The sequence below is a fragment of the Hippocampus zosterae genome, chromosome 18 (genome assembly GCF_025434085.1).
Source record: "Hippocampus zosterae strain Florida chromosome 18, ASM2543408v3, whole genome shotgun sequence".
Classification (NCBI taxonomy): Eukaryota; Metazoa; Chordata; class Actinopteri; order Syngnathiformes; family Syngnathidae; genus Hippocampus; species Hippocampus zosterae.
The window spans coordinates 15,012,987-15,030,506 of record NC_067468.1 but is presented as its reverse complement, the minus strand read 5'-3'; the positions used below and the strand labels follow the sequence as shown (position 1 = coordinate 15,030,506).

The 17,520-nt window shown below is 46.2% G+C and overlaps 1 protein-coding gene across 3 annotated transcripts in view; it reads left to right on the top strand.

Annotated features, from left to right (window-relative positions):
- Positions 1-8,900, top strand: part of LOC127591162 (WD repeat-containing protein 7) — a 34,525-nt gene extending 25,625 nt beyond the window's left edge. For all 3 annotated transcript variants that reach the window (XM_052050988.1, XM_052050986.1, XM_052050987.1), the window contains 7 exons: positions 1,615-1,801; positions 4,866-4,983; positions 5,232-5,381; positions 5,447-5,529; positions 5,615-5,714; positions 7,213-7,317; positions 7,477-8,900. In XM_052050988.1, the coding sequence (XP_051906948.1) occupies positions 1,615-1,801; positions 4,866-4,983; positions 5,232-5,381; positions 5,447-5,529; positions 5,615-5,714; positions 7,213-7,317; positions 7,477-7,680 (947 nt within the window). In that variant the 3' untranslated portion in view covers positions 7,681-8,900. The remainder of the gene's footprint in view (positions 1-1,614; positions 1,802-4,865; positions 4,984-5,231; positions 5,382-5,446; positions 5,530-5,614; positions 5,715-7,212; positions 7,318-7,476) is intronic.
- The last annotated feature ends 8,620 nt before the right edge of the window (positions 8,901-17,520 follow it).

Sequence of the window (17,520 nt, the reverse complement as noted above, 5' to 3'; positions counted from 1 at the left end):
GGTGGAGAGACTACTCTCACTTTTTCTTCACTGACGTTCGGAGAAAAGCTGCAGTGGAGTCTGCAGCCATCTTGAATTGTCTATAAACACACACCAAAAAAAGGTTACAAAGTCGAATTTGGCTCAAACTTTCAACAAGTAAAAAGTACACGCACTTACACAAAATGGACCCGCCCACAATCTCCAACTTCATCAATCGCATCTTGACATCTTGACACGTGTTGTAGGTTTTTTTTTGGGGGGGGGGGGGGGGGTTTCTTCGTTTGAGAAGAGAATGTGCATACATATTCACATGAGAGGTTTGATTTTGACCAGTGATCTTCTACCCCATGACCTCCACATCACACTCCTCCCCCAAAGGCCTCCCACGCAGTCACCCATCCAGTGTATATATTAAATATATCCATCCATTTTCCGAACCACGTGATCCTCACTAGGGTCGCGGGGGGTGCTGGAGCCTATCCCAGCCGTCTTCGGGCATTAGGCAGGGGACACCCTGAATCAGTTGCCAGCCAATCGCAGGGCACACAGAGACGAACAACAATCCACACCCACACTCACACCCAGGGACAATTTAGAGCGTCCAATCAGCCTGCCATGCATGTTTTTGGAATGTGGGAGGAAACCGGAGCACCCGGAGAAAACCCACGCAAGCCCGGGGAGAACATGCAAACTCCACACAGGGAGGCCGGAGCTGGAATCGAACCCGGTACCTCTGCACTGTGAAGCCGACGTGCTAACCACTGGACTACCAGGCCGCTATATTAAATATATATCTCTGATTATAGCCTTATGTGAAATGAATCGCTCTCATTGATTAGCTGTCAGAAGCAGGAGTTGCAATTAACTCGGCAAATGCGCATTTGCATATTTTACACACGCACGACAAGGGCGTTCCGCAAAATCGCTCGTCGTGTAACGAGCGTATTAGTTTTGATTGCATTGTTTCACATTGATTGAATTGTGTATGAAAAGACAAGTTAGTAGCTGCCATGAAAACACGTCCTTGTTATTTGCCTTCAAGAATACAAATACATTGATGAGATTGATGCATAAAAAGAAAAATGTCGAGAGAAATGCAAAATATGACCTTGTATAATATATAACTCTTCACGTTAAATATGTCATTTCTTTTTTTTTTGTTGTTGAATGTTGTAGGTTCTGATGTTTGAGCTGCCTTGTTTTGCCGAGGCTCTGAATTCCTCTGGGCGAGATGTACTGGTAGTCAGTCACCTGGGAGATAGCCGAGCGGGGTGGAGGGGGGGGAGGGCAACGTTTTTGAGGGTTGGGGGATATTTTTTTTGGGAACCTTAATGGTCAGCGGGTCCCCACAGAGGCTGGCTCAAATGTCAGATCAGCAATGAAATGACCTCCCAGCTCACTCAGTTGCTTCATCCTCTGTGAGCATGTTGTATTTCGACTCGCGCCCCCATTTTTTTTTCCCATTTTTCAATTATGAAATGTTAATTTTATTGCAGGATTCTCAGCCGCCGAAACATACGCGTGAAGCGAGACATGCTAACCGGATGCCGATTATTAATAGAAGTCATATACGATGTCAACGCATTTGATTCCCTGGCGAAAATAGTCATTCTCAGTGTTTGACTGTCTCAGGTAAGGCCCTGACCTTCCTGCTACTGCAGCCCCCCAGCCCAAAGTTGCCACCGCACAGCACAATCCGTCGCACCGCCATCGATCTGATCGGCCGAGGCTTCACCGTGTGGGAGCCGTACATGGACGTGTCTGCCGTGCTTATGGGGCTGCTGGAACTCTGTGCTGATGCCGAGAAGCAGCTGGCCAAGTGAGTTCCTTCCTGAAATTTCCCTTGATCACTTTTGGATCAAATTCATTTGTTCTCCGAGTTTACCAAGCTGGGGAAAATCTGTTTTTAATCCGTGAATTTCACACAGTTTTGCTCTCCAAAGTGCTTTACATTTATACGGAGAATTGAATTGCGCTGATTCTAATTTGTTTTGTGTTGTGGTATCGTACTTCATAATATTGTGAAAAGCTGCACAACCGACGCGGCGCAGCACTTGAGCAACATGGAGCCGACACGAAAAACGGAGATGGAGACTTTCATTTGATTGCAGGCATTTACTGTGATGTTTCATCGTCTGCATTGCACTGACATGTCGGCCATTTTCGGCCTTCATCCGTCTTCGTTAAATGACCGCTTCCTAAAATGAGGCGCGTGTATTCTAGGAAACCTTTCCCGAGGCTGGCATTCATCGGTTGTTGTACAAATATGCCGACTCAACAGATGTGTAAAGTCTGTAAAGTACGATTCGGGATTTTTGTGGGTGCCGAGAGATGATTGGGTAGAGAGGATGTCAATCATACGAGCAGCCAATGTATCGTTTAAGTCATTTTTTCTTCTGATACTCTGGCCCCCTCCTACAGCAATTAAAGAAAAAATGAATATCTCAGGGGGCGGCCCGGTAGTCCAGTGGTTAGCACGTCGGCTTCACAGTGCAGAGGTACCGGGTTCGATTCCAGCTCCGGCCTCCCTGTGTAGTTTGCATGTTCTCCCCGGGCCTGCGTGGGTTTTTTCCGGGTGCTCCGGTTTCCTCCCACATTCCAAAAACATGCGTGGCAGGCTGATTGAACACTCTAAATTGTCCCTAGGTGTGAGTGTGAGTGCAAATGGTTGTTCGTCTCTGTGTGCCCTGCGATTGGCTGGCAACCGATTCAGGGTGTCCCCCGCCTACTGCCCGAAGACAGCTGGGATGGGCTCCAGCACCCCCCGCGACCCTAGTGAGGATCAAGCGGTTCGGAAGATGAATGAATGAATGAATAAATATCTCAGGAAAAATATGCACACAACTTGCAGTCCGACGTATTTATTTGATTGTGGATAAACAGACATCCACTCCTCCACTTGCTTTTTTGTGGATTCTGCGGCACTGCTTTAATTCCTCACACCATTGGCGCAGTTGATGAAGGAAAAGGAGAGAAGGCAGCATACGAGGAGTTGAATGTGTAACGGGCTGAAAGGAAGTGCGAGCGCACACAGAAGCTAGTATTTCCATGCAGCTGAATCGCAGCGAGGCTCTTTGTCCCTGTTGCACACTACTAGTCATCAATACACTCCTTGCAGAGCGCCTTGTGTGAGTCTGCGAGTGAAAGTGATAATCCTTTTTTCAATTTGTACAGAATGGGGAAGAGCCCCCGTTGTGGAAGACTCGCACACATTTTAGACATTTTCAATACCAGAACACTTGTCGACAGACCACCGCGTTACCTGCTGCGTTCATTTCTTTATCCACCTCCCAAAAAAAGAAAATGATGAGGAAAAAAAAAAACACTCTGGTAAGACCAGCAACTTGAAACTAACGCACAAAGAGAAACCTAAGGCACATGGTCACATTTAAAAATTATGAAAAAAAAATTGCATTGGGGTAGTTTGATGCCATGTTTTTTGAATTGATGCGAGACAAATCAATTGGTCGCTCAGCTGTCTTCTGCTCCATGTTTAGTTGGCCGTTTTGGGCTTTTTTTGTTTTTTTGTTTAAAGGATTAAAAAAAAAATGCGCACGTTGTTACGCTCCAAAATTATTCGACCCTCTAATTTCACGCCCACCGGCCTGTACTTTGCTCAGAAAGTCAAACGTTTAACCTGTCAAGTCAGCGGGGGGTTGATTTCTGGTTGCAATGACTCAAACAATGTGACTGATGTTATTAGCGGCTTCCTCACACATAACAATCAATATCCCCCTTTTATCATCGTGAGTGTGTGTGTGTGTGTGTGTGTGTGTGTGTGCGCGTGTGTGGGCCCTAACGATAATTCCGATTATTTCATTACATGTCCTTAATGTTGGTCATTAACCTCATTGGTTTTCCGTTCAATTAGCTCCCTGCACCTCGTGCCTTATATCAACATTGTGACTGTTTCCAATTACAGCCGACACTCTAAATGAAATTAAACATTTCAGCATGGCTGATTTATGGCGAACTTATTACCCACCTTAATCTCTGGCTGTGATCTGTAATCAGGGGAGATGAATCGTTCAAGTCACCACCCCTTCTCTGACTCCCTCGCTTCCCTTTTGCGCTCTTTCTCTCCTCCCTGACTCACTCGTTTGTTAACAAGGCCTTGCTCCCCCCTCCTTTTGCCTTTTTTCCCCCCCTCTGTCACTCACATACGCTTGGAGAAATGAGGGGCCAGCTGTTTGTGTGTGTGTGTGTGATTCCTGTTGCATTGTGGGAGTCCATTATGCCGTTTTCTGGTGAATGGCTGCCATTGACTCAGCCTTGACATTATAAGCTGCCCGCTAATCTCTTCACTTCATATATTTGTAAATCTCTCACTCTCTCACCCTCTCATTCTCTCTCTCTCTCTCTCTCTCTCTCTCTCTCTCTCTCTCACACACACTCTCTCGCTTACTGTCTGATTTAATTGAAAAAAATATGAGGCATAAAAAAATAGCTTCACCTGCCCTACTGCATTTCGCTGGGCGTCATTTATACACGTTTTTTTTTTCAATATTTGCTGTCCAGCCTGGTCCCTGTTCACCATAAATATCGATAGTCAAGTAAAAATATACTGTTTGGAAAAAAAAAATGTTCCGTTTCTGTTTCCAGAACGCATTGCATGGTGCAATGTATTATGAATTCATTTGAACTTTTATTCATAAAGTCACAAGGGCATTGTCTTAAAAAAAATAAGATGCTGTAAATGGTTAGCGCACATAAAGGTGAATAAAATCAGCAAACATCCACCATTTGATCCATAATCGGCCAAGAGATCAGGATCCCCCCCCCCCCCCTCCCCCAACTTCGCTGTCCGAATGAAGGTGGAAAAATAATCTGTTCGGCTCTTACAATTTCATTGTAGAGGAGTTATCTTCCTCTCTCGTCTGCAGCATTACCATGGGTTTGCCGCTCAACCCACCGGCAGATTCGGCGCGCTCTGCTCGACACGCCCTCTCTCTTATTGCGACTGCCCGGCCGCCAGCCTTCATCACCACCATTGCGAGAGAGGTGAGACCAAATGAATTCTCAGTAGTGCCTGAAGATTTTGACAGAGCTGTATTTCCAGTCGAATCTCGATTAATGAATTTAAGTGGCTTGCGTATGCCTGTTTGTAACCCGACATACCATAAACTAAGCTCCCGTTTCCCCATTGAAACGAATAGCAACGCAAGGAAATTGTCCAGACGCCATGCGTGTTCACCTCGGCATAGAAATATATTTTCCGAAAAACAAATGCGTTGATATTATTTCCGCAGGTCCATCGATACAACGCAGCCCAGGCCAACTCTCAGTCACAGCAGAACGTTCACACCACCACTCTAGCCCGAGCCAAGACTGAAATATTGAGAGTGATTGACATCCTGATCGAGAAGATGCCTGGAGATGTTGTAGACTTGCTCGTTGAGGTAATCAATATTAACAAGAATCGCATGCATCTCCTCCTCCCCATCTCACATGATTGTCTCCTAAGGTGATGGATATCATCATGTACTGCATCGAAGGATCGCTGGTCAAGAAGAAAGGGTTGCAAGAGTGTTTTCCTGCCATTTGCAAGTAAGTGACGAGGGAATAAAGAAACTCCGAAACATTTGTTTCACTCTCATGTTCTCAATGTTTCATTATTGGGCAACCGCTTCAGATTCTACATGGTGGGTTACTGCGACCGCAGTCACCGCATTGCTGTCGGCGCTCGACAAGGTTCGGTGGCCCTCTATGATGTACGCACTGGAAAATGCCAGGTATGGAAATGGCAATGCCCTCCCTTCACCCAAAACTTGCAAAAATGCTGTCATGCTTCCATGGTTACAACTTCTTCTCTGACATCTAAGGGCAAAGAAAGAGAAATTGCACGAACGAGTTATTGACTTTTATTGACTTTCTGTTGACTTTTATTGACTTTTATTGACTTTTGTTGACTTTTATTGACCTTCTGTTTATGTGGCCCGTTTTCATTTTTGTCTCTTATTGGAAACCGGCTGGGTTGTACAAGTCCCGGTGCACGCAGATGGCAGTGATCATTTTGTCTTACATTGTCTCTCCACTGGAATTGTGCATCCATTTGTTTTGACATCACATAAAAGCGCTGAGGGGATGAAGGAATGGAAAAGAGGGATGGTGATGTTGACTGAAATACGGCAATGGAAACCGAAGACTGAAGCGAAAAAATTGAGGGGGAAAAATGCGATTAAGAGGGTTTGAAAAGACTGAGTTTGGCTTGGAAGGCTGGGAAAAAAAAAATCACCGAACGCAACCGGGATCTAATATAAGGGCGAGATTTTCATTTCACCACGGTATTACATTTTTCTTCTCTACAACCACATATGGGCGATAATTTGGGGGTCTTGGGCGCCCAAGGCGACGTGCCTTAATCTCATCGAGTGGCTCGCTTGTTTCTAATCCCAGACGCAGGCCGTGTCGGGATGGAGATTTCTGCGATGGCCGTTATTGTGTTACACACCTTTCATCTGTCGGGACACTTTATTTGGTTAGCCACCATGCCGCGTAGCGTTATTTCGCCTCGCCAGTTCTGCCGGCCAATGGCAGCACGCTGCCCCTCACCTGATGGAATTATCTCGCTCAAAGCAAAACACTTAGTGTCAAGAAAAAGCCCGGCGATTTTCTGCTTTGTCGCAATGAAATTTTCAACAAGGGCCACCGTTTGTTCTTTGTCCTATCTTTATTCACACAAAATGGAATTTATGGCGGCCCGGTAGTCCAGTGGTTAGCACGTCGGCTTCACAGTGCAGAGGTACCGGGTTCGATTCCAGCTCCGGCCTCCCTGTGTGGAGTTTGCATGTTCTCCCCGGGCCTGCGTGGGTTTTCTCCGGGTGCTCCGGTTTCCTCCCACATTCCAAAAACATGCGTGGCAGGCTGGTTGAACACTCTAAATTGTCCCTAGGTGTGAGTGTGATTGCGACTGTTTGTTCGTTTCTGTGTGCCCTGCGATTGGCTGGCAACCGATTCAGGGTGTCCCCTGCCTACTGCTCGGAGACAGCTGGGATAGGCTCCAGCACCCCCCGCGACCCTTGTGAGGATCAAGCGGTTCGGAAGATGAATGAATGAATGAATGAATGAATGGAATTTATCGGCGGGCGAATTGAAGGCGAAATGATTTGCAAACTGCTTCAATAAAGTCACTGATTGAGATACCTTTAAGTATACGATGCCCAAGTGGCTCTCTTCCGAATACAAGAATTTACCTTTCGTAACTGTGACTTTCTCTCCATTTGTGCCTAGAATATCCACGGTCATAAGGGTCCAATCACAGCAGTGTCGTTTGCCCCCGACGGCCGTTACCTGGCAACCTACTCCAACGCTGACAGTCACATCTCCTTCTGGCAGGTGAACAAGATACGCCCGTTACTTTTTCACATGACTCTATTCAATGGCCAATAAGTGATCAATGACCACCCGGAATGGGTGGAGCTCCATGTTAGGGATTACAAAGAGTACTAAAGAATATTCTTTTGTGGGGGGTTGCGTGGAATTGTCCCGATCCAGATGAACACCAGTCTGCTGGGAAGCATCGGCATGTTGAATTCAGCCCCTCAGCTGCGCTGCATTAAGACCTACCAGGTTCCCCCCGTGCAACCGGCATCTCCCGGCTCCCAGAACCACTTGAAGCTGGCCCGCCTTATCTGGACCTCCAACCGTAATGTCATCCTGATGGCGCATGATGGCAAGGAGCACCGCTTCATGGTTTAAAAGGGGATTGGCATCAACGTGGAGCTTCGAGGTTTTTGGCGGTGAGCCCAACGGCGAAAAAGCTAATCGGGACTCTCGGTTTTATTTTTCAAAATCATGTAGAATGAGGCTCGGATTTGAAGGCTTAAAAGCAAGCGCTCCGTTTTAAATAGAAATTATCGGAAGATTTACAGGTTTATGTGTGTGTGTGTGTGTGTGTGTGTGTGTGTATGAGTGTTTTATCTCCCACAGTGATGCTCATGAATGACTTCACCTGCTAATTTATTTATTGGCTGAAAAACAAGGCTAACGCTCTGATGTATGTTCATGTTGTTTTAGTAATTTATAACTTCTAGTCATTCCTAATGATTTGCTCGGTTTTTGTTTTTTCCTCCTTCGTCATAGTTGGAGTCAGGAGTGGTCCATGCATTTCCCCCCCCGCCCCCCTTTTCTATTTATTTGATGTCAGCCTGTATGACGCTAGCAAATTAGCTGTTATTCATTGTAACACTCAATGAAGTCCCAGCGTGTACAGTATTAATATCCGATATTACATATCATGCCGTCTCGTATGAATCTTGCACGTCTTATTTGTTTCTCGTGGTGTATGTGACTGGCTGAATCCCCCGCGTGGGAACGACTTCCTGCGGTCATCCGTGTTCAAAGAAACGTACGACAGATTTACAATCGCAAGAACCTCTCGCCATGTCTCCCATCAGTCACCAATGTAGCTTTTTGCGCGCGACACTGCAACCGAAACATGAAATTGATACAGTGGAAAAACAAATGTGATGATTTTGTTCTATTTTTTTTGTGTGCAAATCATCGTTACCGTCTGGACCTTTCTGCTTTGTGATGCGTTGCTTCATGCAGTGTTTTATGGAGAAAGACGTCGATATTTGCGTGGATACGATCTATTTCTAAAGTGATTGGGCCTGTGAGTACATTTGAACTGTCATCTCATTTAGGCAGTAAGAATTTATTTACTTTGGGAAAAGATTTCTGGTGGCGTTTACCAGTTCCACCTCCACTCCCGCAACCCTGCTTGGTTTTCCACCCCCTGCTTTCAGTCAAGTTTTCCCGTGGTGGTGTCAGCAGAAAGCTTCTAACACTGATACACACCTGTAAACAACAAGTGTCAAAGCTTTTCACAAGTTTCTTGTCGGTTTCGATGGAAAAAAAAAAAAAAAGAAAAAGAAAATCCAGTATCTTATCAGACTGCTCTTGAGACTTCCTCGCAAGTACAGTGGCGACAAAAAGTGTGCATACAGCTTTTTTGATTGTTTTGTGATGAATTTTAAAAAAAGGGAAAGAGAGAGACTGGGGGAGGGGGGGGCGGGGTGTCTGGTTAATCTGACTCATAACCTGTACAGCTAAATAGAGACGCAGAAATGTTCCTTTTTTTTTTTTTTTTGTGTACAATTTTTTGGTTTACAATCTGGCATTTGAACAGGGGTGTGCAGACTTTTTCTATCCATCTAATTCCAGAGGCCATTGAGATCCTCATCATGGTTTTTCTCCAGCATACTCAAAGCTTTGGAAAAAAGCATTTCCTTTTTCCTTTTTTTTTTTTCGTCTTTGGGGACAGAAGGTGAGAAAACGCAGGCAAAGAGGAAGAGCTGAAGAGTAAGTAACAAGTGAGGAGGATCAGTCATCCCCCCCCCCCCAAAAAAAAGTGGAAACATTTCTTGATGGAGGAAGTGAACCGAAGTGGCCTGACGGTGGCATGATGCAACGTGGTAGAAGCCTTCCGGTTGGCATCATGTGACATCACATCACCTTATTTCCACTCAACTGGATTACAACGGCAAATGTTGACAAAGGCGACACACATTTTCCATCCATTTTCCCAATTTTTTTTTTCTCTGTGCCGCCGCATCCTCATCTTCAAATCAATTGTCAGGGGACCAAAAAAAAAAAAAAAGGCCATTACCAAAACATGTCTCTCTCATTCCCTTTTTCAAACGAGTTCTGGTAGAATGCAGTAAATTTCAATTGACTCCACTCAAGAAATTTTTAAATATTCAGTTTTAGTAACTCTGCCTTAGTTGCCGGAAGACAAAAACGTACTCGTTCTGGAGCGTTGCATGATTATCCCGTAGCGGTGTGTGTGTGAATGCGCAGCGTGTTGTGCTGATGTGGAGTCGTGCTAGTAACTTGCGTGTATCGTGCTTGCATGCGGCCTCTCTGAAACGCAGTTTGAATCCACCGTGTATCAAATCGTTGTGTCGTGGTAAGCTGTGTTCTTGTTTTCACCGTGTGACTAATAAAGATGGAACCGCGACAGACTTGTTTTTGCATCACTTATATCCTTCCGAGATGCGACAATTTATTTTATTTGATTCTTTTTTTTTTTTTACTCTGGACTAATGACGTGTCCATTGTTTTTTTTTGGGGGGGGGTGTTCTCCATTTTAAAGAAATACTTCTCTATGTTAGCCCAGCAATCTGCGTTTGTTTTGAAACACTTCTGATACTCAATTTGAATGAATATCAAGTTTTATAAAGGATCGTCGGAGATAGGCACTCAGAAATAACGACAAGACACTTCTGGCTACCAACAATAGGCACTTTATTGGTCCCACACAGAAATGATAACACAGTTCAAACAAGTTGTATGAAGCTAAAGAACTCTTACCGTGTGCCAGTAGGGTGGAGAGCCAACATCCTCAGCAGAGTGAGCTTCGATACTCGCTGGGCGTTCGTACGGTAACCCATAGCGGACTCTGCTGAAGTAGCATCGCTGCCCTCCTTTTATCCTCTAAAGTGTGTGCATCGGGAGGGGTGAGTGGCCATTCTCATCTCTTCCTACGCCACACTATTTGTTGTGTAACCAAGTGGCACAGACTTGTGATCATTTACTTGCAATTATTCCAAAGCAGGTTCAAGAGTTTATCTCACTTATAATCATTTAAAAACATTCCAAAGGGTTTATCTTATTTGTAATCATTTACTTGCAATTATTCCAAAGCAGGTTCAAGAGTTTACCTCTGAGAAGACATACATTGGTTAAAGAAAACATCACAAAATATCTTAATATACCGGCGTTCAATAGCATGCTTTAAGTAACGGCTGCATTATTGTATTTTTCGTAAGGTTTTCCAAAATAAATCTCTCGTGAAAAATGACTGTTTTGGGAAAAAAAAAACACAAACCCCGATGAGTTAGCCTCGCTATCCGTGCGTGCGCAGGCAAGTGTCAACGTGTATTGATTAGTGCACGGGTGTATCTGCTCCGTCACGCAGGCCTTCGATGAACAACACAAAAGTGAGTGTAGACAAGATGTCGGACTCTTGAGTGTAAAGGGTGTTAAATGAAAAAGGTCGCGGGGTCAGCGTTCCTCATCACACCGTCGCGTCTTCCACTGCTGAGAAGGTTTCGCCCGTGATCGGCAAGCGCTCGATGACCTTTTGTTCCGCCGCCAAGCCCCGAACCTTTCGGCACTCTCAAGAAAGAATTTGTGGGAGCTTGAACTTCTCTCGCGGGACTCAAAACAAGCTTTTGGGTTGTAATCCAAAAGATGAGTTGCTACAGTGTGTGTCTTTTTCAGTTATTGGCGTTCCCAAAGTTTCAGCCTTCCAAATTGTTTTTTGTTTTGTTTTGTGGAGATAAAAAGATTAACAAAGGATATCCTGCTAATCGATACTATATCTTACAAAATATTGATGCCCTGCCAGGATTTTGACGGGTAACGTTTGTTTGTGGAGCACAGATTTGTGTTGTGAAAAATATTTCCATATGAGACAAAATTATTCTTAGGCCTGCCGCTAAAGTAAGCTCTTCTGAAGTAAGATTTGAGTTTATAACCCGTTTATAACTCATTTATAACAACGCCAAACCAAAAAAAAATAAGAATCCGTTCCCATTTGAAGAACAAACATGGAGACCTTTCCTAATCTGCCATTCTCAGCGCCTCCTGACCCATCTCAACATGGCAGCCGGTTGTCTTTAATCCTGAGAAAGAAATCCGCGCATACTTAAACGTGAGACAAAGTACTCGTGTGTCAACATTTAAAACGAATGCGAAAGAAAGTCGATGTTAAGTGCCCGCGCGAGAAGGAGATCAAAAGGGAGACCATATGTGTGTTTAGCGCCGACAAGCTCGGGAGTTTGTTCCTCAAGTTGGTGAGGAGGAAGAGAAAGTGGAGCGCCAGGAAGAACAGAGGAGCGAAGTGGAGCGGGGTGGGCTTTAGATTTCGATTAGTTAAGAGCAGAGCGGCTGTGATTCTGCTCAGCTGGAAAGCAAAAGTATCGACGCGGAGTCAGAGAGCCTCTTGCTTCCCTCCCCCTGTAGTCCCTCAGGTGGGCATTAAAACCGAGCCGAGCGATGGAGGATGGACGGGCGGATACCCCACACACCCCCGAGACACCCCCGGCCGCAGCTTTGATTCGCCGAGGTTTCTCACGTCAACTGCCAAGACGACGGGGGGGCCGCGGCCTTCTTTTAAAACCACCGCGCCGTCCAAAATTAATCGCCGCCGCTTTACTTTTCAATTATCAATCCGTGTGTTGAGCCCACGCTGCAGTTTACCGTGGGCTTAACGTTACTAACAGCGTTTAAGGTTCTGGAGTTTGCTGGGTCTGCGGGGTGGGGGGGATGACGCTTCGGAAGACTCTCGGGCGCTCCTTCCGTTGTCATGATCATGGCCTGCGAGACCAGGTCGGGTGAGCGCGACAGTGTTGTGGGGTGGGGGAGCTTTACCCCTTTTTTGAACAGCCTTCCCTGACACACCTTCTTATACCCCCTGGGGGGGCAGGTCCGTGACCCGGGACCTGCTCATTATACATCGGTACATACTGTACAAAATGGGGCCGAAGATACCCCCCCACCCCCCAGTTGTGTTTTTTTTACATCAATTATTTTAGGTCGGGGCGGCCCGGTAGTCCAGTGGTTAGCACGTCGGCTTCACAGTGCAGAGGTGCCGGGTTCGATTCCAGCTCCGGCCTCCCTGTGTGGAGTTTGCATGTTCTCCCCGGGCCTGCGTGGGTTTTCTCCGGGTGCTCCCGTTTCCTCCCACGTTCCAAAAACATGCGTGCCAGGCTGATTGAACACTCTAAATTGTCCCTAGGTGTGAGTGTGAGTGCGAATGGTTGTTCGTTTCTGTGTGCCTTGCGATTGGCTGGCAACCGATTCAGGGTGTCCCCCTCCTACTGCCCGAGGACAGCTGGGATAGGCTCCAGCACCCCCCGCGACCCTAGTGAGGATCAAGCGGCTCGGAAGATGAATGAATGAATATTTTAGGTCGATATGAACAGTTATGACACATATGAAAAAAAAATGGACGTAAATATATCCTGTCCGTCATGTATGATACTTCTTCGTTCCACCCGTTTCAATTTGAATTCCGGATTAAAACACTCACCGCCCACTTAACGATCTTCATCCCTACAAACGGTTTTAAGCGGCGCCCTTATCCACCCGCGTCTTTTCTCAGCGCCTCCCGACACATCTCGACCTGCTAAATTAATTAATCTCCTCATTAATCCCGAGAAAGTGTCTGTGCATACTTAAACGTGGGACAAAGTCCTCGTGTGTCAATTGTTTAAAACGAATACGAGAAGAAAAGTCGATGTTAAGTGGCGGGATGGAGATCAAAACCGGGGACTGGACGAGACTGGAGTTTGTTGATGAAGCTGGGGAGCGGGCTGAATTGAGGAGTGCATGTACGCACGCGCGTCCGCTGATGGGGTGAATATTCAATACGGGAAAAGCAGAAAAAACGGATCCGGTTGCGCTTCCGTGAAATCCGGCTAATATTTTGGGTTCAAAAAGGTCGGGCACCCTGGACAAATATTCCTCCCAGTGCCCAAATGAAGAGGAGTTTTGTTGAAATGAAGCATGCAATGTTTACAATGTATACGCTACAAGGTACAGCTGAATGGCAAATTTTGCAATGCCGTCACACTTGGGGAGAAAAAAAAATCGTTTTCAGACCGTCATTTCCGCTTTAACGGCCCGGTAGTCCAGTGGTTAGCACGTCGGCTTCACAGTGCAGAGGTACCGGGTTCGATTCCAGCTGCGGCCTCCCTGTGTGGAGTTTGTATGTTCTCCCCGGGCCTGCGTGGCTTTTCTCCGGGTGCTCCGGTTTCCTCCCACATTCCAAAAACATGCGTGGCAGGCTGATTGAACACTCTAAATTGTCCCTAGGTGTGAGTGTGGATGGTTGTTTGTCTATGTGTGCCCTGCGATTGGCTGGCAACCGATTCAGGGTGTCCCCCGCCTACTGCCCGAAGACAGCTGGGATAGGCTCCAGCACCCCCCGCGACCCGAGTGAGGATCAAGCGGCTCGGAAGATGATGAATTTCCGCCTTATTGCAAACATAAGCCGCTACAAGGATAACAAATAACAACAATACGTGTCCTCAGACACAAAGTGCAAAGGCAAGCTTGTCACCTCCGGGTTCCAAGTGTCCTGTTGACCGGATTCCTCGGGTCTATTAAACCCGGAAGCTCGGCAGCAGCGACGGCGGCTGGCAGGATGTGCCTGGCGTGAACATGGGCTGGTTAAGGTGGAAGATTGGTGCGAATGTACGAATCAATACACCCCCACCCTCAGACAAAAAGTAAGGGCGGGGGGGGGATGGGGGGGCGAGTGCAAAGAAGAAATGGCCACTCAATCATTTCCAGTAAATGGAGTTCTATTTTCATTGTTATGATGTGATGGTTCGCTATGAACTTTGATATTAGCAGTCGGTGCCTCAAGGTCTGTTTTTTTTTCCAGCCTGATCACTCTCTCATTCATTCATTCATTCATCTTCCTAACCGCTTGATCCTCACGAGGGTCACATTTGCACTTCATAAAGTTGCTTTTTTTTCCCTCAATACTAGTTTGGCTCATGATACAGAACGCTTGATCATACACATGTGTGTTTTTGACGTACTTGACCAATAGAGATTGTATATTTCGTTATTTGGCATTATCGGAAACGGCAAAAAGAAAGAAATGTCGGGCGTAGAGGTGTGCGAAAGAAAACGAAGAGGAGGCGAAAATAAGACATGGAGAAGTGAGATGTAGGCGAGGAGGATGAAATGTACCGTCTCTCAACTGGTTTGATGTGTGAAGAGAGAGGCAAGGCGCAGGAAGTCAAGAGACGAGCATTTAGGGAGCGCGGGAGAGCGGCAGAAAGGAAAATGGGGAATGCGGAAAAGGAAGAGATGGAGGACGGACAGTCAAAACAACAACCGGGAGGGAAGCGAAAGGCAAAGGAGGAACGGATGGAGGGATGAGAAGTGAGGTGAGAAGACCGTTTTGAAAAAGTCCACCGGCACTTTGGATTCCCCAGACTGCATCTCATCGTTACACAAACACACACGCGCACCCACGTACGAGTACGTTATGGACTAAGTGAGTCGGACGGCCCCTTCCGTGTCGGCCTAACACTTCACTTCCTGTCCTTGGAGACATTTAGAGAGCTGTGTGCGGAGTTTTTATTTTGCAAGTCTGATTTTGACAACATGGGAATGACTGTGCGAGTAATGGTCCCATTAGACAATACAGTATATATACGCGTGTGTGTGTGTGTGTGTGTGTATGTGTGTGTGTGTGAGAGAGAGACTGTGTGAGAGAATGTGCGTGTGACTGCAATGTGGTTGTGTGTTTGTCCATTAACAGCTAATAGCATCCCTTTTTCTTCATTATCGCTAATGGATGGGACTCGGCGGGCGCACACACACACACACACACACACACACACACACACACACACACACACACCTACGTGACTGTAGGGTATACGTACAAAAGTGAAAGAGCTTGAATTCTAATGAGTGAAATCTCCACGTTAGTAAGTTGAAAGTGTGACCCATCAAGTGAGTTTAATCGTGTCGGCCTTATCCCCAGTGTTGCCACGGTTACGATGAAAAGCCAAATTACGGATTATTTGCTTTAAAAGTAATTCCATTAGATGACAAATTTACTTGAAAAGTGGCATTTAGCGACAACGCTGGTTTCTTTGTGAACAACTGAAGAAGAAAAATTCTGCAACACATCCCTCGCAATAAACGGGGTTCACTCTCGGCTCTATCTCGGGCCCATGTTCATTTTTTTTTTCCCATCTCCTTTCTTCGTTTCTCATTTACAGTTTAGTGCCTCATACACCTCGATTCCGATTTCACATTTGGCCATCTATTTTTTTTTCTCGTCTCCATATTTTCGTTCATTCCTCCTGATTTTTTTTTTTTTTTTGTAAGGTCAGGATGGTGCTAAGTGTCTATCAGTGATGATGAGGCTCAGGAGACTCCTTTGTTCTCAATGAGGGTGAAAATTTGAAACAGCCATCAGTGCAAACAGCATGGCACCCCCCCCCCCACCTCCTCCACCGCCCCTTCCCTCCTCAGCCCTGACCTCCATCGCCTCCATCTCGCCATTCTTCATCCCCATCACCCAATCAATCGCTGCTTCTCGCTAACAACTCTATTGATCAGATGCACTAACGACATTTTTCGTTTATTAATTTTGAGGAAGGAAAAAAAAAACCTCCTCCTTGGATTAGCTCTCCGTTTGCTCTTGTTGGATTTGGCACGGGACACATTTTTCGCAGGTATCCTCACTTGCTGAACTATCGTTGACATTATTGTATTCAAACATCATTTGTGGTTTCATGTTTTCGGCATCAGTTCCTTTACTTTTGAAACTTAGAGATTCCCCATTCTCCTCGAGTCTTGTAATGATCCCTACAAGAAACCAAAACGGCAAACCGTGTAGCGTGACTGAGGTGATTATAATTTAGCAGACTTGGGGTGTTGGCTTTCACATGCCCCCCCCCCCTCGCCCGGAGCACCCCGGTATGATTAGCCATTAAATTACATGGAAAAAAATATGTACAGATAAATATGACAGTTGAAGTGCTTTCGCTGAGAGGGCAAAGAAGGTCTCGCGTCGTTCCCGACGGGTGGCGGATCCGTTCCTTTCGTTTCTGTCTCATCGTTGGCCGAACGCCGTGAGAGTCGAACATTCACATTTTTCTTTTGTGCACTTTGTGTCCCATTCTTGTCGAGAAGGGGAAGACTCTTGAGTCTTCATTGATTTGAGGCACGAGCGGCGACAGCCTGACAAATAGCCTTTTTATTAACCGTCTGTCTGTGCCTGGTAGGTCAGAAATTGCAGAGAAAGAGCAATTCGATTTGATTGAATATGCTTTTCATTCCCCCTCGAGGGTAGTTTTGATTACCAGCATTAAAAACACCGCTGATTAAAGACAAAACATCGACATGACTCGGATGAACTCGGCCTGGAGCAATCTGTGCATCTGTGCGTCGGTCCCTGGCCTCGCGTATTCAAGCGGCTTGCTCTCCCGGGAAAACGAATATGACAATGTATGAAATGCAACTTTCCAGAGTTTTTTTTTGTCAAGAGTTTTGCAAAAATAGCCAATAGTTACCACAAAAAAAAAATGGAGCGTCCTTAAGGGTGCTGTCACTTGACTGTTCAGTAACATGACAACCATTCATTCATTCATTCATTCATTCATTCATCTTCCTAACCGCTTGATCCTCACTAGGGTCGCGGGGGGTGCTGGAGCCTATCCCAGCTGTCTCCGGGCAGTAGGCGGGGGACACCCTGAATCGGTTGCCAGCCAATCGCAGGGCACACAGAGACGAACAACCATTCACACTCACACCTAGGGACAATTTAGAGTGTTCAATCAGCCTGCTACGCATGTTTTTGGAATGTGGGAGGAAACCGGAGCACCCGGAGAAAACCCACGCAGGCCCGGGGAGAACATGCAAACTCCACACAGGGAGGCCGGAGCTGGAATCGAACCCGGTACCTCTGCACTGTGAAGCCGACGTGCTAACCACTGGACTACCGGGCCGCCCTACATGACAACCAATTAAAGGCTAATTAATCAAGCTCCAGTT